This window comes from Nerophis ophidion, linkage group LG21, assembly GCF_033978795.1.
Source record: "Nerophis ophidion isolate RoL-2023_Sa linkage group LG21, RoL_Noph_v1.0, whole genome shotgun sequence".
Lineage (NCBI taxonomy): Eukaryota > Metazoa > Chordata > Actinopteri > Syngnathiformes > Syngnathidae > Nerophis > Nerophis ophidion.
This window is the reverse complement of record NC_084631.1, coordinates 605,036-627,939: the sequence shown is the minus strand read 5'-3', so window position 1 is coordinate 627,939 and position 22,904 is coordinate 605,036. Positions and strand designations below refer to the sequence as shown.

General features: G+C 39.9%; 1 protein-coding gene across 6 annotated transcripts in view; it reads left to right on the top strand.

The window, feature by feature from the left end:
* The window catches only part of zc3h12ab (zinc finger CCCH-type containing 12Ab), a 59,316-nt gene that overhangs the window by 31,303 nt on the left and 5,109 nt on the right, over positions 1–22,904 (top strand). Inside the window, exons 1-4 of one of the 6 annotated variants that reach the window (XM_061881518.1) lie at positions 3,518–3,675; positions 8,099–8,724; positions 14,245–14,384; positions 18,880–19,114. In XM_061881518.1, the coding sequence (XP_061737502.1) occupies positions 8,399–8,724; positions 14,245–14,384; positions 18,880–19,114 (701 nt within the window). In that variant the 5' untranslated portion in view covers positions 3,518–3,675; positions 8,099–8,398. Of the gene's footprint in view, positions 1–3,517; positions 3,680–8,098; positions 8,725–14,244; positions 14,385–18,879; positions 19,115–22,904 lie in introns of those variants that run through there. The other 5 variants (XM_061881517.1, XM_061881519.1, XM_061881522.1 and 2 more) reach the window with 5 other exon arrangements.

Below are 22,904 nucleotides of genomic sequence, written 5' to 3'. Positions count from 1 at the left end.
CCCTCAAGAACCCTGCCCAGAGTATAGAGCTGGTCCACAGTTCCACGACCAGGACGAAAACCACACTGTTCCTCCTGAATCCGAGGTTGGACTATCCGGCGTAGCCTCCTCTCCAGTACACCTGAATAAACCTTACCGGGAAGGCTGAGGAGTGTGATCCCACGATAGTTGGAACACACCCTCCGGTCCCCCTTCTTAAAGAGAGGGACCACCACCCCGGTCTGCCAATCCAGAGGTACCGCCCCCGATGTCCACGCGATGCTGCAGAGTCTTTTCAACCAAGACAGCCCCACAGCATCCAGAGCCTTAAGGAACTCCGGGTAGATCTCATCCACCCCCGGGGCCTTGCCGCCGAGGAGCTTTTTAACTACCTCAGCGACCTCAGCCCCAGAAATAGGAGAGTCCACCACAGATTCCCCAGGCACTGCTTCCTCATAGGGAGACGTGTTGGTGGGATTGAGGAGGTCTTCGAAGTATTCCTTCCACCTATCCACAACATCCGCAGTCGAGGTCAGCAGAACACCATCCGCACCATACACGGTGTTGATAGTGCACTGCTTCCCCTTCCTGAGGCGGCGGACGGTGGTCCAGAATCGCTTCGAAGCCGTCCGGAAGTCCTTTTCCATGGCTTCCCCGAACTCCTCCCATGTTCGAGTTTTTGCCTCCGCGACCGCTGAAGCTGCACACCGCTTGGCGGCATAGCTCGGTTGGTAGAGTGGCCGTGCCAGCAACTTGAGGGTTGCAGGTTCGATTCCCGCTTGTGCCATTCTAGTTGCTGTCGTAGTGTCCTTGGGCAAGACACTTTACCCACCTGCTCCCAGTGCCACCCACACTGGTTTAAATGTAACTTAGCTATTGGGTGTCACTATGTAAAGCGCTTTGAGTCACTTGAGAAAAGCGCTATATAAATATAATTCACTTCACTTCACTTCACTTCACTTGGCCTGTCGGTACCTGTCCACTGCCTCTGGAGTCCTCTGAGCCAAAAGGACCCGATAGGACTCCTTCTTCAGCTTGACGGCATCCCTCACCGCTGGTGTCCACCGAGGGGTTTTAGGATTGCCGCCTCGACAGGCACCAACTACCTTGCGGCCACAGCTCCGATCTGCCGCCTCGACAATAGAGGTGCGGAACATGGTCCACTCGGACTCAATGTCCAGCACCTCCCTCGTGACATGTTCAAAGTTCTTCCGGAGGTGGGAATTGAAACTCTCTCTGACAGGAGACTCTGCCAGACGTTCCCAGCAGACCCTCACAATGCGTTTGGGCCTGCCAGGTCTGTCCGGCATCCTCCCCCACCATCGCAGCCAACTCACCACCAGGTGGTGATCGGTAGAAAGCTCCGCCCCTCTCTTCACCCGAGTGTCCAAAACATAAGGCCGCAAATCCGATGACACAACTACAAAGTCGATCATGGAACTGCGGCCTAGGGTGTCCTGGTGCCAAGTGCACATATGGACACCCTTATGTTTGAACATGGTGTTTGTTATGGACAATCTGTGATGTGCACAAAAGTCCAATAACAAAACACCACTCGGGTTCAGATCCGGGCAGCCATTCTTCCCAATCACGCCTCTCCAGGTTTCACTGTGGTTGCCAACATGAGCGTTGAAGTCTCCCAGTAGGACAAGGGAATCACACTTTATTTGCAGCCTTCTGAGGTAAATATCTAAATAAACTTTTTCCACAGGCTAATAATACATTTGAAAATAAAATAACAATAATGAATGAATCAAACATTCAAGCCTTGAAGTAGCAAGAGAAAGTGCATGAATAAAATGTTAATTATTGCTCAGTTTGCTACACTGATTTGCTTTACCACTGAATATGGAACAGGCAATAATTATATAACTTAATAGTTCAAAATCAACTTTCCCCAAAAAACCAACAACGAAAAAACATCAATGGTAAAATTAATAACATTTAAATAAAACATTTAATGCCTCTTTTCTATTTGCAGCCTTCTGAGGTAAATATCAACATTACATTTTTCCACAGGCTAATAAATATTAAAATAAAATAACAATGAGATGGGTGGGGTTGGGGGTGGGGGGCAGGGTTAGGTGGTAGCGGGGGGGGGGGGGGGGGGGGGGGGGTGCATATTGTAGTGTTCCGGAATAGTTAGTGCTGCAAGGGGTTGTGGGTATTTGTTCTGTTGTGTTACAGTGCGGATGTTCTCCCGAAATGTGTTTGTCATTCTTGTTTGGTGTGGGTTCACAGTGCGGCGCATATTTGTAACAGTGTTAAAGTTGTTTATACGGCCACCCTCAGTCTGACCTGTATGGCTGTTGAGCAAGTATGCTGGCATTCACTTAAGTGTGTGTATAAGTGGCATATATTATGTGACTTGGCCGGCACGCTGTTTGTATGGAGGAAAAGCAGACATGACAACATATTGTAGACAAAGCTAAAGGCGGTGCCTTATAGGCACGCCCCCAATATTGTTGTCCGGGTGGAAATCTGGAGAAATTCGGGAGAATGGTTGGAAAATCGGGAGAGTTGGCAAGTATGAGTATTAGCGGCGAATGCAGTGTTACAGCGGCTCTACCGTTGTATGGTACTGGCGGGCCAGCTCTAATGCTAATTTGATATTGCCTCAAGGGCCAAATGAAATTGCACGGCGGGCCAGAGTTTGACACCCATGTTTTAGATGGTCTGTCACCTCACCAGGGGCGCCGAAAAAGGGGGGGGGGGGGGGGGTAAAGGAGACGGATTCTAGGGGCCCATGATGGAGGGCCCCTAATGATGATGAAATTATCTGAAATTATGTGTTGGGGGCCCTCTGAAGATTCTTTTCATGGGGCCATAAATCCCTAGCGGTGCCCCTGCACCTCACCTTATATGAGCTGCCACATCATTTTATGTGGCCCGCCACATATTTTAATGGGGAATTCCACATAATTTAATGTTTTTTTGTGGTCTGTAACATTATTTAAGTGGCCCGCCACATCTTTAATGTGGAATTCCACATAATTTAGAGTTGTTTTTTGGTCTGTAACATTATTTAAGTGGCCCGCTACATCTTTAATGTCGAATTTGTTCGCAAATGTAGCATTTAATGTATTTACTTGTCATTTGAATTGAGTTCACTTCCTGCATAAATGATTTAAATGAGGTGTTGTAAAACAGTTTTTTTTTTGTCAAGAGGTTTAATAAAATAAATGTAAAAAACATACAGGCAGCAGTGCATATGGATATTGATCAATAAAAAGAAGACCTTTTATAAAAGTCACAATGTAAGAATACATTGTTAATTTCTGAGTAGAAATATGTAGAAACTTCTGTTACTATTTTTGACTGAATCACACAAGTTGTTAGTCATTTCTGGATATCAGTCAATGAGTAGATTTACATATACAAATGTATTATATCCCCAAACTGCGTCGATATAATCTCGATAGTTTTATTTTGAAAGTATATGCGAAGTACAGTAAAGAAAATATACATGCAGTTCTATGTTTAGCCACTAGAGGGCAGCATAGCTTAGACAACTACGTCAGACGACAGGTTTGTGACTACGGAAGCCGCCGCAACCCAAAAAAGCTCAAATCGCCTAACAAGGTGCACGCCAAAATGTTTTCCAAGAGCTGTCGAGCTACTTCAGTCTTCAACAAGAACACAATTATGGAGTCGACAAAGTGGACACGCTTTTGAATGTTTGTCAGGACTTACAAGGTAGGTAGGTCTGTTTTTCAACAAGTTGACGTGAAAGCGACGACTTTTTTTTACAATGAAATGATACTTAAGAAAAAAATGGCACCTTGACAGTTGTCACACATTGGAACTCTTATTCGTGTATAAAGTGTCCTCTAAAGTTTCCTCCTAACGCTGCTCTAGGTTTGTGTAAACTATCCGACAAAATGAAGTAAAGTGGCCTTTCATTCAATTGAGTTGCCGCTCTTTGTCAAAGAGACAGACGTGTACGTACACAGCCTCGGCGGTCACTTTATTAGGTACACGGCAGGGGTGTCCAACGTGCGGCCCGGGGGCCTAATTGTTTGCCGGCCCGCCACACATTCTGGAAATGTAATTGCAAAAATAAAAAACAACATTAAAGGCCAACTGAAATGCGATGTTCTTATTTAAACAGGGATAGCAGCTCCATTCTATGTGTCATACTTCATCATTTCCCGATATTTTTGCTGAAAGGATTTAGTAGAGAACATCCACGATAAAGTTCACAACTTTTGGTCGCCAATAAAAAAGCCCTGCCTGTACCGGAAGTCGCAGACGATGTGCGTGTGACGTCACGGGTTGTGGAGCTCCTCACATCTGAACATTGTTTATAATCATGGCCACCAGCAGCGAGAGCGATTCGGACCAAGAAAGCGACGATTTCCCCATTAATTTGAGCGAGGATGAAAGATTTGTGGATGAGGATAGTGAGAGTGAAGAACTAGAAGAAAAAAAAGGAGGGCAGTGGGAGCGATTCAGATGTTATTAGACACATTTACAAGGATAATTCTGGAAAATCCTTTATCTGATTATTGTGTTACTAGTGTTTTAGTGAGATTATATGGTCGTACCTGAAAGTTGGAGGGGTGTGGTGACTGCCAGTGTCTCTGAGGGAAGCCATGGTCACTTTATTCGGTACACGGCAGGGGTGTCCAAAGTGCACATTCTGGAAATGCTATTGCAAAAATAAAAAAGAACATTAAAGGCCTACTGAAATGAGATTTTCTTATTTAAACGGGGATAGCAGCTCCATTCTATGTGTCATACTTCATTATTTCCCGATATTGCCATATTTAGTAGAGAACATCGACGATAAAGTTCGCAACTTTTGGTCGCTAATAAAAAAGCCTTGCCTGTACAGGAAGTAGCAGACGATGTGCATGTGATGTCACCGGTGTGAGGGCTCCTCAAATCTGAACATTGTTTATAATGTGAGCCACCAGCAATAAGAGCAATTCGGACCGAGAAAGCAACGATTTCCCCATTAATTTGAGCTAACATGAAAGATTCTTGGATGAGGAAAGTTAGATTGAAGCACTAAAATAATTAAAAAAGGCGACGGCTCCAGGCGGCGGCAGTGGGAGCGATTCAGATGTTATTAGACACATTTACAAGAATAATTCTGGAAAATCCCTTGTCTGCTTATTGTTTTAATAGTGTTTTAGTGAGATTATAAAGTCATACCTGAAAGTTGGAGGGCTGCGGTGAACGCCAGTGTCTCTGAGAGAAGCCAATGGAGGAGCCAAGATCACAGCTGCCTTTTGGATAGCTGCTGCAGGAGGTCGCATAATCCGCTGAAGTCTCCGGTTAGAGGCGACTTAATATCACAATTGGTTGACATGTGGCAGAGAAACATGTTGGCTTGACCGCTCTGTGTTAAAGCTTCATAACAAACAAAGAAACACCGGCTGTGTTTCGGTTGCTAAAGGCAGCTGCAATCCACCGCTTTCCACCAACAGCATTCTTCTTTATAGTCTCCATTATTAATTGAACAAATTGCAAAATATTCAGCAACACAGATGTTCAGAATACTGTGTAATTATGCGATAAAAAGAGACAACTTTTAGCCGTGAGTGCTGGGCTGAAATGTCCGCTACAACCAATAAGGTCACAAACACGCGTCATCATAAGCGTCATCATTCAGCGACGTTTTCAACAGGATACCTCGCACGAAATTTAAAATTGCAATTTAGTAAACTAAAGCGGCCGTATTGTCATGTGTTGCAATGTTAATATTTCATCATTGATATATAAACTATCAGACTGCGTGGTCGCTAGTAGTGGCTTTCAGTAGGACTTTAACATCATTGGAATGAGGTGAAATCTAATGAGAAAAAGTTGCAATGTTGACACAAAGCTGCCATGCAGGCGTTTTTTTTTTTCTTATGTCTTTATTTTACATGTAAAAACCATCTTTACCATGACTTGATGAAGGTGGACCCCGACTTAAACAAGTTGAAAAACTTATTGGGGTGTTACCATTTAGTGGTCAATTGTACGGAATATGTACTGTACTGTGCTATCTACTAATAAAAGTTTCTATCAATCAATTATTCTTTTTAATTTTTTTTGCCATTGCTCAAAACAAAAAATAATGACAAAAAAAAAATCCATGTTATAATAAATTATTTTCAAAGCTCCAATTAGTTCAATAATTTAACTTTGAAATGTTTTACGTGGTAAATATTGCATATATTGTGCAGTTGCCATATAAAATAAAGTTTTCTTTGACAAAAGAGCATAAAACAAAATAATAGTTGAAACGTAAAATCGACAGATATATGTGAAGTTGATCTTGTAACTTAAGTGTTGAAAGTAAAACAAAAAACCCTAATAAAAATGTATCACTTTCTGAGTGGGGCACCCAAATATATTTACTGGTATTTTATTTATCTTTTCACTGTGATTACTCAAAAATAAAGAATTAAAATCAATGGTGTCCTGCATTATTGATCTTTTAGGGCTCTAATGACTAAATACTGCATATTTCAGTTTTACTATTAAAAAACCAATGATGTTTTTGACAGAAATGCCATACAACCTTTTTTTTTTTTTTTAAGTTGATATAGAGATTTACTGTAAGTGTTGAATAAAGTATAATAACAAAAAATTGACTTATTTTTATCATTTTATTAACTGAGAGCCTTTATGGTCCCTGGGACCTCTAAATGTAAAATAATTTTTAAAAATGCATATATTTTGTTACGGTTTGAAAATGAAAAATATCAAAATGGCCCCCCATGCTTTTTTACCTGTGCGGACCTCAGTGGAAAAAGTTTGGACACCCCTGGTATACGGCTACTAGCCTATCAGATGTGGTATCAAAGTTTGTTTTAACCTAATAGTTCATTTTTTAGTCACGACAGTGGTTGTACTTTACGAAGCTATTAAAATAAGTGGCGTGTTTTGCTTGGTCGTGTTGCTGACTAATGTAATTAAGTACAAATTACAGTGTCTATCATTCTATTAAAAACTATTTCTTGACAGCCATTATGTAATTTCTCAGAAATACAGTGCATCAAAACTATAATGTTACATTTCACAAATGAGATTTAAAAATTGCGACCCATAAAAAAATGGCTACTGAGCATGCGCACTTACGCTGCTTCATGCTAAAGGTTTTTTGTGTGATTAATCCAGTTATTTTGTCTGTTTTCACAGCCTAATAAAAAGGGAAAATAAAACAAAAAGTCATAATAAAAATGTGGTCTACAGCAGTGGTTCTCAACCTTTTTTCAGTGATGTACCCCCTGTCAACATGTTTTTAATTCAAGTACCCCCTAATCACAGCAAAGCATTTTTGGTTGAAAAAAAGAGATAAAGAAGTAAAATACAGCACTATGTCATTAGTTTATGATTTATTAAATTGTATAACAGTGCAAAATATTGCTCATTTGTAGTGGTCTTTCTTCAACTATTTGGAAAAAAAGATATAAAAACTACTAAAAACTTGTTGAACAATAAACAAGTGATTCAATTATCCAAGGTTTCTCATAGTCATGATTGTCACCGACGTCCCACTGGTGTGAGTTTTTCCTTGCCCTTATCTGGTCTCTACCGAGGATGTTGTAGTCGTAATGATTTGTGCAGCCCTTTGAGACACTGGTGATTTAGGGCTATATAAATTAACATTGATTGATTGATGATTGAAATACAAAAATAATTCAAATGTAATTAATTAATTAAAAAAATGAATCCAAATGCTGTTTTCTTTGTCCCTGACTTATTTTGCTAGTCTAGTTGCCAGCCGGGTGATGACATATCTGCACGAGCATAAAGAACGGAATAAATAAATAAATAAAAATCAGTTGAAATAATTTTAAAAGTTCATCCAAATGCAGTTTTCTTTGACCCTGACTCATTTTCTAGTCTAGTTGCCAGCCAGGTGACAATATATCTGCACGAGCATAAAAAAACGGAATAAATAAAAAAATAATAATTAAAAGTTAAAATAATTAAAAAAAAAAACCAAATGCTGTTTTCTTTGTCCCTATAACTTATTTCCTAGTCTAGTTGCCAGCTGGGTGATGACTTATCCGCACGAGCATAAAGAACGGAATAAATAAATAAATAAAAATCAGTTAAAATAATTAAAAAAGTTAATCCAAATGCTGTTTTCTTTGTCCTTGTACTAATTTCCTAGTGTAGTTGGCAGCCGTGTGATGCAAGCTTGATCTGCATGTGCATGAAGAAAAAGTCTGTGAAAGGACTGGCTTGCAAATGTGCATGAAGAAAAAGTCTGTGAAAGGACTGGCTTGCAGATGACACATGTCTCTGAAATTGACTGACAATGTTCTGGCGTGGCCCCAAACAGAAAGAGGCTGCACCCAGGAAGAGAGGATGAACTTGTCAAGTACACATTTGTGGACTCCCATCCCCAGCACAAGCAGTCCGAAGACCGAGTCCTCCTGGATGGATCTCAACCCGTCCCCCCTGTGACACAATGGAGACGCGTCCTCCGGATGAGCCGGACGAGGCCCAGCTGGACTTCTTCCATAAGCTGGGATACTCCACGGCGCAGGTCACGGCCGTGCTGAGGAAGTTTGGCTCCGGCGTGGACACCGACAAAGTCCTGGGCGAGCTGGTTGGGATGAGGGCCGAGCCGCTGGCCGAGCGGGCCCCCGTGACCACCGTGTCTGTGCTGGTCACCAAAGGGGACGGCCGGTACGCGGAACCCACCGTCATGCTGCCGCTCGCTTCTTCTCCGAGCCAAGAGGAAGAAGACGTGCTGAGGAATATTGTCATAGATGGGAGTAACGTGGCCATGAGGTGAGAAACTTACTTCTTTACTCATGACTTCAGTGTTCTTGGACACAACCCAAACAAACCTTTAGAACCCCTCCAGGTGTGGGTGCTATAGCCTACAATCTGTACTGCAGTATACCTCCAGGTGTGGGTGCTATAGCCTACAATCTATATTGCAGTATACCTCCAGGTGTGGGTGCTATAGCCTACAATCTATACTGCAGTATACATTGCAGACTCCTGCCAGAAGGATGTCAATGACAATATATTATTTGGGATATACCCTATTTCCTTCAATTGCCGCCGGGGCGCTAATTCATTTAAAACCTCTTCTCACTACGGCGTTTACCAAAGGCATGCGGTAAATTTAGGCCTGCACTTATACGTTTGAGTGTGATGTAAGGATACCATCATGAAAAGCACATTTAATAAAAAAAATGTTATTATGGTCTTACCTTTACTTATAAATGAAGTCCATGCACAGCTCCTTCTGATCAAAAGCATCGATAACTTGTTTATAGAAGTCTTCCCTATCTTTCTTCAGTTTTAAAAGTCTCTGTCTCGACAGAGATTTTCACCTCCTACTTCGATTGAAAGTCCAGTTTAGAAAACAGTTTTATTTTAGATATGTAATCCTCCATGTTAAAAGTGCAAGCGAGAGGAAAAACTAAAGGATCGCTGCTCACTCTTGCTGCTTGTTGTCACTTCTTCTGCAGCCGAGTAGTCGCAAGAAGGATCACTAGCGCCCTCTACCACCAGGAGGCGGGAGTCATTTAATGACTCATATTTGACACACGCAGCTACGGTATATTAATAAAACATAGCTGCTTACTGTTCTTTTTAGCATATTCAATAGTTTGGACCTTAAATCCTACTGAATAGCTCTTAATCTTCTTCCCTTTATTCGATTTCAAATGATTGAAATCAGCCTCCTCCATTTTGAAAATGATGACAGGTGAAGTGTCACTCGTGACGTGACGAGTTTGACCCGGGGGAAATTTGTTTAAATAAATTGATTTATTTTTTTACTCTGCTTCTAATAACTTTCAGAAAGACAATTTTAGAGAAAAAATACAACTTTAAAAATCATTTTAAGGTTTTTAAACACATATACCTTTTTACCTTTTAAATTCCTTCCTCTTCTTTCCTGACAATCTAAATCAATGTTCAAGTAATTTTTTTAATTTTTTATTATGAGAAATAATAAATATTTTTATTTATTTAATTCTTCATTTTAGCTTCCGTTTTTTTCAACGAAGAATATTTGTGAAATATTTCTTCAAACTTGTTATGATTAAAATTCAAAAAAAGTATTCTGGAAAATCTAGAAAATCTGTAAAATCAAATTTAAATCTTATTTCAAAGTCTTTAGAATTTCTTTAAAAAAATGTTGTTCTGGAAAATCTAGAAGAAATAATGATTTGTCTTTGTTAGAAATATAGCTTGGTCCGATTTGTTATATATTCTAACAAAGTGCAGATTGGATTTGAAACCAATTAAAACATGTCATCAAAAATATATATTTATTGTGAGAAATCATTAAGATGATCAGTGTTTCCACAAATATAAATATCATTAATTATTTATAATAACATAGACTTAAAGGTAAATTGAGCAAATTGGCTATTTCTGGCAATGTATTTAAGTGTGTATCAAACTGGTAGCCCTTGGCATGAATCAGTACCCAAGAAGTAGTTCTTGTTTTCAAAAAGGTTGCTGACCCCTGTGCTAAAGGTTTTAAGTGTAGTTCGTGCATACAAATGTTTTAAATTGCATTTTTCTCTCGGATTATATTTTTCCTCTTCAGCTGAGAAGAATTGTTAAAGTGTTAGTATTGTTCTACTGTGAATAGTACATTAGTACTGTTAGTATTGTTCTACTGTGAATAGTACATTAGTACTGTTAGTATTGTTCTACTGTGAATAGTACATTAGTACTGTTAGTATTGTTCTACTGTGAATAGTACATTAGTACTGTTGGTATTGTTCTACTGTGAATAGTACATTAGTACTGTTAGTATTGTTCTACTGTGAATAGTACATTAGTACTGTTAGTATTGTTCTACTGTGAATAGTACATTAGTACTGTTAGTATTGTTCTACTGTGAATAGTACATTAGTACTGTTAGTATTGTTCTACTGTGAATAGTACATTAGTACACGTGAGCCGTGTCAGTATCAGCCCATCACACTCATGGATGATCTCTATCGGAATCGGCACAATTAAGTCCCGATTAGAACATCCCTACAAAAGATGTTTATGGTACATACTATACTGTATGTACATTAGCCTACAGCAGGGGTGTCCAAACTTTTTCCACTGAAGGGCTGTACACTGAAAAATCAAAGCAAGCGGGGGCCATTTATTTTAAAATACAATATATGAATTAAAAATATAGATTTAGGCCTCCACTCAGGCTTGATCACAAAGGGTTACTTACCAAAGGGTTTTGGTAAAAATAAAATGTTAAAAATGTGTCATTATTCAGTATTATTATTTTTATTATTATTGAAGTTTTAAATCTTTAGATCAACATTAAGTCTATCTGTCAATATGACGTTTTTAAAGATTTAAGTTGTATGCCAATAAAATTTTTAAGTAGAATGTTTGAGATTATATGATAATTGGAGCCGTAAAAATGTCAACAACTCATAACACCATTGATTTGAATTCACTATTACTTTTTGTGCAATGACACTTAAAAACAAAAAAAAGGTCAACAACTCATAACACCATTGATTTTAACTCACTATTACTTTTTGTGCAATGACACTTCAAAACAAAACACACTGATCCAAAAGGGTCCTACTCTTTAAAGTGTTAAAAAATCTATAATTTTTTTTTTTACCGTTTACTTTTAACACAATGGTCTCGAGATCAACTTCAGATCTATTCATCAATTATACGTTTTTTTTGTAGTTTGTTTTTTGTTTGTACGTTTTAGGCCCTTCTTTGAGAAAAAACAGCTCCGTTTTTTATATGCAAAAATATGCAACATTTGCCCCCCAAAATATCTCAAAGTGGAATATTTAATGTGACGAAATTGGAGCCTTGAATTGGTCAATAGTTCATAATTGATTTTGGTTCACTATTTTTTTTTTAAGGAAGAAACATTGCAACATTTTCTTGTTATATTCCACCTGTTTGCTCTTTTATACCACTTTTTATGTTTTACATTTTTTTTCCATAGTATTTTTAAAAATGTGCCGTTAAAAAATGACCTGCGGGCCGCACTTTGGACACCATTGGCCTAAAAGGAGACTGAATTGAAGAAGGTAACCAACAGTGCGACATCATTTGCATATAACTAGCTTAGGAATGATGACGGAACACACCCTTTCCCCCCCGCTGCGTCTAAAGGCGAAGTTGAATGTTTGTTTCTGCGTGCCCTTGTACTTCCTGCCAAGCGTGTCTGTGCAGGCGTGCAAATAGATTGGGTGCATTATGCAAATCTTTTTTTTTTGTTTCTGGAAAAGTGAATGCAACCAGCCTGACTGCCTTTGACTGTTTGTGTGATGAGCAACAGGCTACCTTTTTTGTGCTGACTATCCATGATCATGAACGTCCAAATACTATTGATGTTGGTTCTGGTGACTCTTTGATTACTTAATGAGAGCTAATGAAACCCACATTAAAATTCCCGCTTGTTACTGTGTGTATGTTGCAGTGACACTGTAGAAACTCTATTTCTGGTATTTTCCAACAGCACGGTAGGTAGAGAGGCGGCAAAACTCGGTTGGTAGAGTGGCCGTGCCAGCAACTTGAGGGTTGCAGGTTTGATTCCCACTTCCACCATCCTAGTCACTGCCGTTGTGTCCTTGGGCAAGACACTTTACCCACCTGCTCCCAGTGCCACCCACACTGCTTTAAATGTAACTTAGATATTGGGTTTCACTATGTAAAGCGCTTTGAGTCACCAGAGAAAAAGCGCTATATAAATATAATTCACAATTCACATGTGACTAAAACACTTTTGTGTGTCAATTGTGCAAAATATATGAGTATATGGTAGGGCTGTCAAGAAAAAAGGTTCTATAATGTCGGTATCTTCAAACCCCACAAGCAGTGAAGTTGTCACGTTGTGTAAATGCTAAATAAAAACACAACACAATGATTTGCAAATCTTTTTAGACTTATATCCAAATGAATGGACTGCAAATACAAGATATTTGATGTTCCAAATGACAGAAGTATTCATTTTTTAAAATAATCATTAACTTCGACTTAGATGGCAGAAACACATTGCAAAAAAGTTGTCCCAGGCATTTTTACCACTGTGTCACATGGCCTTTCCTTTTAAATACACTCAATAAACATTTGGGAACTGAGGAGACACATTTTTGAAGCTTTTCAGGTGGAATTCTTCCCCATTCTTGCTTGATGTACAGCTTAAGTTGTTCAATATGCCGTTGTAACACGTGGCTTGGCATTGTCTTGCTGCAATAAGCAGGGGCGTCCATGATAACGTTATTTGGATGGCAACTTATGTTGCTCCAAAACCCGTATGTACCTTTCAGCATTAATGATGCCTTCACAGATGTGTACAGTATGTTACTGATGCCTTGGGCACTAATACACCCCCATACCATCACACATGCTGTCTTTTCAACTTTGTGCCTATAAAAATCCGGATGGTTCTTTTCATCTTCGTTCCAGCCGGCACAACATCCACAGTTTCCAAAAACAATTTGAAATGTGGACTCGTCAGACCACAGAACACATTTTTACTTTGCATCAGTCCATCTTAGATGAACTCGGGCCCAACGAAGCCGGCGGCGTTTCTGGGTGTTGTTGATAAAGGGCTTTCACTTTGCATAGTAGAGTTTTGAACTTGCACTTACAAGTGTAGCCACAAAATGTCATCACTGACAGTGGTTTTCAGAATTGTTCCTGAGCCCATGTGGCGATATCCTTTACACACTGACGTGGCTTTTTGATGCAGTACCGCCTGAGGGATGGAATGTCCGTAATACCACCGCTTACGTGCAGTTATTTCCCCAGATTCTCTGAACCTTTTGATGATACACCAGGCCGTAGATGGTGAAATCCCTAAATTCCTTGCAATAGCCCAGTAATAAATGTTTTTTTAACTGTTGGACAATTTGCTCACCCATTTGTTGACAAAGTGGTGACCCTCGCCCCATCCTGGAAGTTGCTTGTATACCCAATCATGGCACTCACCTGTTCCCAATTAGCCTGTTCTCCTGTGGGATGTTCCAAAAATGTGTTTGATGAGCATTCCTCAACTTTCTCAGTCTTTTTTGCCACTTGTGCCAGCTTTTTCGAAACATGTTGCAGGCCTCAAATTCCAAATGAGCTAATATTTGTAGAAAATAACAAAGTTTCCCAGTTCGAACGTTAAATACCTTGTCTTTGCTTTCTCTTCAATTAAATATGAAAATGATTTGCAAATCATTGTATTCTGTTTTCATTTAGCATTTACACAAGGTGCCAACTTCACTGCTTGTGGGGTTTGTGTTTTATATCATGGGTAGTACCTGTGCTGGTTTGCCCGTCTGTGATCTACCTGCTTCTTTTGTGTAGCCATGGGAACAAGGAAGTGTTCTCTTGCTTGGGAATCCAGTTGGCCGTGGACTTCTTCCTGCATCAAGGCCACACCAAGGTCACCGTGTTTGTTCCCTCGTGGAGGAAAGAGCAGCCCAGGCCCGATGTCCCAATCTCAGGTACACCATAACCGTGTCTCAACCCTTTATTCTTTTCACGGCCTTCTTGCCTTTTTCCGCAATCTGAGAAATCTGTGAAATCGGCCATTTTCAAGGTGCAACAGCCATACAAAAAAAGCCAGCAAGATCTTTAAAGGGGAACATTATCAGCAGACCTATGTAAGCGTCAATATATACCTTGATGGTGCAGAAAAAAGACCGTGTATTTTTTTAACCGATTTCCGAACTCTAAATGGGTGAATTTTGGCGAATTAAACGCCTCTCTGTTTATCGGTCTTTTAGCGATGACGTCAGAACGTGACGTCACCGAGGTAACACACACCCGCCATTTTCATTTTCACATTACAAACACCAGGTCTCAGCTCTGTTATTTCCCGTTTTTTTCGACTATTTTTTGGAACCATGGAGACATCATGCCTGGTGGGTGTGTTGTCGGAGGGTGTAACAACACTAACAGGGAGGGATTCAAGTTGCACCACTGGCAAGAAATCTGCCGCCAGACCCCCATAGAATGTACCAGAGTGTCTCCACATTTGAGCGGCGATGCTAAGACAGACATGGCACAGAGATGTATGGATAACCTGCAGATGCATTTGCAACCATTAAGTCAACAAAATCACAAAGGGGAGTTTTGTTGATGTTGTTGACTTATGTGCTAATCAGACATATTTGGTCGCAGCATGACTGCCAGCTAATCGATGCTAACCTGCTATGCTAATCGATGCTAACATGCTATTTACGCTAGCTGTATGTACATTTGAAACTAGATACCCACATTTAATGCGAAACAAACACTTACCAATCGACAGATTTAAGTTGCTCCAGTGTCACAAGATGCGCAAGTCCTGATCGTTTGGTCCGCACATTTTACCGGCGATGCTAATAAGGCAGCCATGCTATGGGCCACTTCATTAGGTACACCCACGCTATAGCCGAATAGCGTCAATAGCTATTCGCTCAATAGCTTCAGTTTCTTCTTCAATTTCGTTTTCACTATCTGCCTCCATACTCCGACCATCTGTTTCAATTCATGCGTAATCTGTTGAATCGCTTAAGCCGCTGAAATCCGAGTCTGAATCCGAGCTAATGTCGCTATATCTTGCTGTGGTAACCGCCATGTTGTTTGTATTGGCAGCCCTGTGTGACGTCACAGGGAAATGGACAGTCTCATCGCAAATAGCGAAAATCAAGCACTTTAAAGCTTTTTTTAGGGATATTCTGGGAGATGAAAAATTTTGAAAAAAAATTTGAAAAATAAAACAAGCCACTGGGAACTGATTTTTATTGTTTTTAACCCTTTTGAAATTGTGATAATGTTCCCCTTTAAGGGGCTGATAATATGGGCTACTTGCTACTAGAGCTGCAACCAACGATTATTTTGATAGTCCATTAGTCAACGACTATCTTAACGATTAGTTGAGTAATGAGATAATTAAGCGTACACATATTTAATGCCTCTATTGATTTCATTGACTTCTAAATGCAGTTTAAGTTATTTTAGGCATATGCCTACGAACAAAAAAGGTGACTAATCCATTCATAAATATTTATTTACGGACGGAGTGGCGCAGTTGGGAGAGTGGCCGTGCCAGCAACCTGAAGGTTCCTGGTTCAATGCCCATCTTCTACCAACCTCATTGTGCCCTTGAGCAAGACACTTCACCCTTGCTCCTGATGGGTCCTGGTTAGGGCCTTGCATGGCAGCTCCCTCCATCATTGTGTGAATGTGGAAGTAGTGTCAAAGTGCTTTGAGTACCTTGAAGGTAAAAAAGGTGCTATACAAGAATAACCCATTTATCATTTCTTACTGTAACTGTGCTGCTCATTCAGCTGTTACAAACATGTACATGACTAATAAAATGTAATATCAGAGCACAATTCATAAGCAAGGCAATTAGAAGTGTTTTACTGATGCAAATGAAATCATGAATAAAAATACAATCCTCATAAAATAATTACATTATAAATTGAATTATTTCAATTCAAATCAAGCAAAAAAGCAAAATATAAAGTAGAAAATAAATTTAAAGTTTCATATAAGATACATCCATCCATCCATCCTTTTCTACCGTTTGTCCCCTTCGGGGTCGCGGGGGTTGCTGGAGGCTATCTCAGCTGCACATGGGCGGAAGGTGGTGTACACCCTGGACAAGTCGCCCCTCATCGCAGGGCCAACACAGACAGACAGACAACATTCACACACTAGGGACCATTTAATGTTGCTAATCAACCTATCCCCAGGTGCATGTCTTTGGACTTTTTAAAATGTTTATTATTGAAGCCATATGGTTGTTAAAGTTAAGGATTTAGGGGATTTATGGTCACTTGTGAGGGCACCAAAGTACAATTTAAAAAAAATACAATACGGCCGCTCAAATATTGTGGCTTCACCACATCACATTAATGGGACATATGCATTTTTTCAGAGCATATTCTACATTTGTTTAGTCCTAAATTAAGCATGTTCAAGCATATTGCACTTCAAATATCACGGCTCCACCACATTTTCTTTTTTAACGCATATAATACAATGTTTTATTCCAAAATCAAGCATGGTCACGCATAACAATGGCTAATTTAGGGCTAAAAATATGAATACTAGAGTAGCATTTGCCACTATAGGAGACGCTGTTCAGTATGCTGGCCACGGATTGGCTGAGTCTCAGGACACATTACTCCATCGGATTAAAGGAGTGTGACTAAAGGCTTTCATGTCCAGAGAGCTCTCATAATGTTGGCAAATTGATTTGGAAAACGGGTGTCAAACTGCTTTTCATTGAGTGCCACATCGCAGTTCTGGCTGCCCTCAGAGGGCCGCTTTTAACAATGAGAAATATATGAATTGTCGTAATCCGTGGGCCGGATTATGCTTTGTGTTTTCTGTTAGGTTTGGACTCCTTTACTTCCTGTTTGTGCATCTCTGAGTTTGTTACCATGGCTATGTTTTATTTTCACCTGCCTCTTGTGTTCGGGACGCTCACCTGTTCCTAATCAGAGACATTATTTAAACCTGATTTTGCCAGTCAGTAGGTCTAACTTCTTTGTTTGTGTCACAGCTCTTGTTACGTAAGTTTTGCTTGTCTACGAGCCCATGCTAAAGTCTTTAGCTTCAAGTGCGATCGGCACCTTGTTCCATCGGGTTGTTTTCTGTTTTTGTATCTCTTTGAGTTTTTCTCAAGATTAAATCATGTTCCTACCTGTAAGTCCTGTCCGGAAGCGTCTGTTTGCATCCTGGGAGAACAAACCGCGCAGTAAGCTGCAACCCTGCCCTAACATTATATATATATATATATGTATATATATATATCCATCCATCCATTTTCTACCGGTTATTCCCTTTCAGGGTCGCGGAGGGCGCTGGCGCCTATCTCAGCTACAATCGGGCGGAAGGCGGGGTACACCCTGGAAAAGTCGCCACCTCATCGCAGGGCCATATATATATATATATATATATAAAATACATTAAAAATATTTTTTTTACATAAACTGCAAAAACAAAAAATACTTTAAAAACGTGCAGCTCAGTCATCAGAATGTTCCAGTAAAAGTACAGTGTTATTTTTTTTACAGCATATAAAAAAATGTAATACATGGATTTTAACCATAAAAAATCTTGTTTTTTTTTGTTTGTTTTTTAATGTTCCAGTGTTTTACTGTATATGGAAAAAAACAGTACCAAAGTTGATTTTAAGGTAAAAAACTCAGTCGGTGGAATTTAACCGTAAAATTTATTTTCAGTTTTACAGTCCACAATTTGATTGACAATTCTTTTTTAAAAATCATAAGTCAAACAGATATTTAAGTCCAGTATTAATCTTTATTTTAATAAAAAATATTTTTAAGATACATGATATTACAATATTTAGATTTTGATAATATTGTATTTTAAAAGATATGCAATTGAAAGCAGTACTTGATTTCTAATGTTAAAAGGGAAATAAATATATTTAGTAAAAAAAGGTTAAGCATTTTATTAATGCATATTATTTCCAGGCTTTTGCGGGCCACATAAAATAATGTGGCAGGCCTGATTTGAGTTTGACACCTGTGATTTAGAAGTTGGTAAAAGGTTCTTTTATATGCTCAAGCTATGGAAATATTTGATTCATAATTAGTGATTCCTGAAAAGAATGTATCGCGTTGATACCGGGAACCAATTAACAGCAACAAACAAGGGATGACTGTAAACGAATGCAATAAAATGCACCATCAATTTTTATATTCATCCTGGTGATATTTGTATTTTTGCCTATGGATTTTATTGTGATTTCTAAAAGGAGTTAATATTTTAAGACACTTTTAATGTTGTTATTAAACTCTGTTCATAAAAAAACTGTGAATGAAAGGAGATATTCTCTTTTTTGGACTTTATTTAATCAAGCTTGGTTATAAAAGGATGGTAATTGTTGCCAATTTGGAATTACTTAATTTAATTTGACAAATTACTTAACAGCTTTAGATTTGATAGTTCACACATCATTTTTTTGTCACACAGATCAGAGGATTTTGGAGGAACTGGAGAAGAAGAAGCACCTGACGTTCACACCGTCGCGCCGCGTGGGGGGCAGGCGGGTGGTCTGCAACGACGACTTTTTCATCGTGAAGATGGCCTACGATGAAGACGGCGTCATCGTGTCCAACGACTTGTACCGCGACCTCAAGGCCGACAAGCCCGAGTGGAAGCGTTTCATCGAGGCGAGGCTGCTCATGTACACCTTCGTTAACGACAAGTGAGTCCAAGTAGACACTTCATTAGGTACACCTTGATCCTACAATCACAGTAATAAGCATATAGTTCAAGGCCTACTGAAAGTCACCACTAGCGACCACGCAGTCTGATAGTTTATATATCAATGATGAAATATTAACATTGCAACACATGCCAATACGGCCGCTTTAGTTTACTAAATTGCAATTTTAAATTTCCTGGGAGTTTCGTTTTGAAAACGTCATGTAATGATGACGTGTACGCAAGACATCACGCGTTTTTAGGAAGTATGAGCGCTACGCACACACACAGCTAAATGTCGTCTGCTTTAACCGCATAATTACACAGTATTTTGGACATCTGTGTTGCTGAATCTTTTGCAATTTGTCAAATTAATAATGGAGAAGTCACAGTAGAAAGATGGAGTTGGGAAGCTTTATCCTTTAGCCACACAAACACACGGTGATTCCTTGTGTAAAATTCCCGGAGGTGAAAATTTCCTATGGATCAGAGCGCGGTCAAGCCAACATGAATCCAGACCAAATGTCAACCAGCAGGTTTCGGTGAGAAAATTGTGATTAAAAAGTCGCTTCTTACCGGAGAAAAGCTGAGCTTGTGGCGTCCATGCAGCTGCTGTCGACTCCCCTGAGACACTGCGCGTCGAGTCACCCGTGGAGACACCCTTCCGACTATCAGGTACTATTTAACTCACTAAAACACTAGCAACACAATAGAAAGATGAGGGATTTCCCAGAATTATCCTAGTAAATGTGTTTAAAACACCGGAATCCGTCCCAATGCAATCGCGTTTTTTATTTTTTCTCTAGTCCGTTGCTATCAATATCCTCAAACACGAATCATCCTCGCTCAAATTAATGAGGAAATTGTCTTTTTTCGGTCCGAATAGCACTTTTTGTTGGAGGCTCCCATTAAAATCTCATTTCAATAGGCCTTTAAAGGCCTACTGAAATGAGATGTTCTTATTTAAACGGGGATAGCAGCTCCATTCTATGTGTCATACTTCATCATTTCGCAATATTGCCATATTTTTGCTGAAAGGATTTAGTAGAGAACATCGATGATAAAGTTCGCAACTTTTGGTCGCTAATAAAAAAGCCTTGCCTGTAGCGGAAGTAGCAGACGATGTGCGCGTGACGTCACGGGTTGTGGAGCTCCTCACATCTGAACATTGTTTACAATCATGGCCACCAGCAGCGAGAGCGATTCGGACCGAGAAAGCAACGATTTCCCCATTAATTTGAGAGAGGATGAAAGATTTGTGGATGAGGAAAGTGAGAGTGAAGGACTAGAAAAAAAAAGACTATACAGTGGGAGCGATTCAGGTGTTATTAGAGAAATTTACTAGGATAATTCTGGAAAATCCCTTATCTGCTTATTGTGTTACTAGTGTTTTAGTGAGATTATATGGTTTTACCTGTACAACCTGAAGGTCGGCCCCGCACCTTTCTTCAGCACCAGTCGACGGGTGGTGGCGATGCTCATCTCTGCCCTTCGCAAGGGACCCTCTTCGAAACACGATCTTTCGAAATGATGGCTGCATAATACACTGTACTTTGTGTGTGTGGTCCAATCCAAACGTGTTCGCTTGACCGCTCTGTTCCATAGTAAAGCTTCACCCTCATCTTTCGGGAATGTAAACAATGAAACACCGGCTGTGTTTGTGTTGCTAAAGGTGGCCGCAATACACCGCTTCCCACCTACAGCTTTCTTCTTTGACGTCTCCATTATTCATTGAACAAATTGCAAAAGTTTCAGCAACACTGATGTCCATAATAGTGTGGAATCATGCGATGAAAGCAGACGACTTATAGCTGGGAACGATGCTGGAACAAAATGTCCTCTACAATGTGACACCACGCGCACGCGTTATCATACCGCGACGTTTCAGCAGGATACTTCCCGCAAAATTTAAAATTGCAGTTTAGTAAAGTAAAGCGGCTGTATTGTCATGTGTTGCAATGTTAATGTTTCATCATTGATATATAAACTATCAGACTGCGTGGTGGCTAGTAGTGGCTTTCAGTAGGACTTTAAAGTATGATATCTTGAATTGATTCATTTATATTTTCATCTTTAGTTGTTCATGGTTTGTCATTTGTACCCTCACTGCACCGACTGTTAAACCCTTTAATGCAGGGGTCCCCAACATTTTTTGTAGGCATTTTATATTTTTTTCCCAGGGACCGGCTTTCCACTTGTGCCAGATAAATACAGCAAAAGTAAGATAAATACAAGTCACTATAACGCTGAATGAGTGGGAGCCCTGGCTTGTTTCTCTGCAATGACACTGCAGATGGAAATCAGCCTTTGGCTACAATCTGTCACATTTATATTTTATATTACAGATGTCTGATATTGTCCAACTCTTAATTACCGATTCCGATATCAACCGATAACGATATATGCAGTTATGGAATGAACACATTATCATGCCTAATTTGGTTGTGATGCCCCGCTGGATGCATTAAACAATGTAACATGCTTTTCTAAAACAATCAACTCAAGTGATGGAAAAAAAAATGCCACCATGGCACTGCCATATTTATTATTGAAGTCACAAAGTGCATTACTTTTTTTAACATGCCTCAAAACAGCAGCTTGGAATTTGGGACATGCTCTCCCTGAGATAATCCTGATACCCACTACAACTATGGGAAATACTATACTTTGACTTTCACTAAGTGCATTATTTTTTATAAACATGCCTGAAAACAACAGCTACAAAAACAATGAAGGCACACAGCTTCAGTCCAGAGTATACTAGAGTCATGAAGTAAACAATAAGATAGTCCTCCTTACGTGCAAGACTGCCTGGCATACTCTATAACAGGAAATTATAAACAGGGCTCACATCCATCTTCTGCTTGTATTCATCGTGTACTTCCTTGTGATTCTTGAAGAGGCGGGAGATGTAATTGCTCGTATTAAAGGAAGACATCTTGGTTCCTCCTCGCGTAACCAACTTTTTGCAGTCATTGCAATTTGCCAGTTTTAATCCGTCAGAGGCACCTTCAAATAATCCCAAACCACAGACATGGTGTCGTTAGTCAGTCACCGAGCTAGCTCGCTTGTTAGCCACGACTACAGCACCGGCAACAACACAGTCTTGTTGTTGTTATGCTCCGCCTCCGCTTGAGATGGTTTCCTGTGGACGGGACTCTTGCTGCTGTGTTGGAGACACTATGGATTGAACTTTCACGGTATCATGTTAGACCCGCTCGACATCCCCTAGAGGGGGGGGGGGGTTGCCCACTTCTGAGGTCCTCTCCAAGGTTTCTCATAGTCAGCATTGTCACTGGCGTCCCACTGGATGTGAATTCTCCCTGCCCACTGGGTGTGAGTTTTCCTTGCCCTTTTGTGGGTTCTTCCGAGGATGTTGTAGTCGTAATGATTTGTGCAGTCCTTTGAGACATTTGTGATTTGGGGCTATATAAATAAACATTGATTGATTGATTGATTGATTGGGGCAGCGATTTGATTCAGAATCAATTCCCGATTCAAACAGATTCTCGCAATGTATTATAGGGTATAGTAATTATTTTTCAAAACAGGTTTCAAAATTATTTTTTTAAAAAATATTCTTAAAAAAATGTAATATGTATTTCATCCCTAAAAAATTGAAAATGTAAGTTTCGTTTTCAAATGTATATATTTTTAAATGATGGACGACGTGGCTCGGTTGGTGGAGCAACTGTGCCAGCAACCTGAGGTTTACTGGTTCCATCCCTGGGTTCTGCCATCCTAGTCACGTCCGTTGTGTCCTTGAGCAAGACACTTCAGCCTTGCTCCTG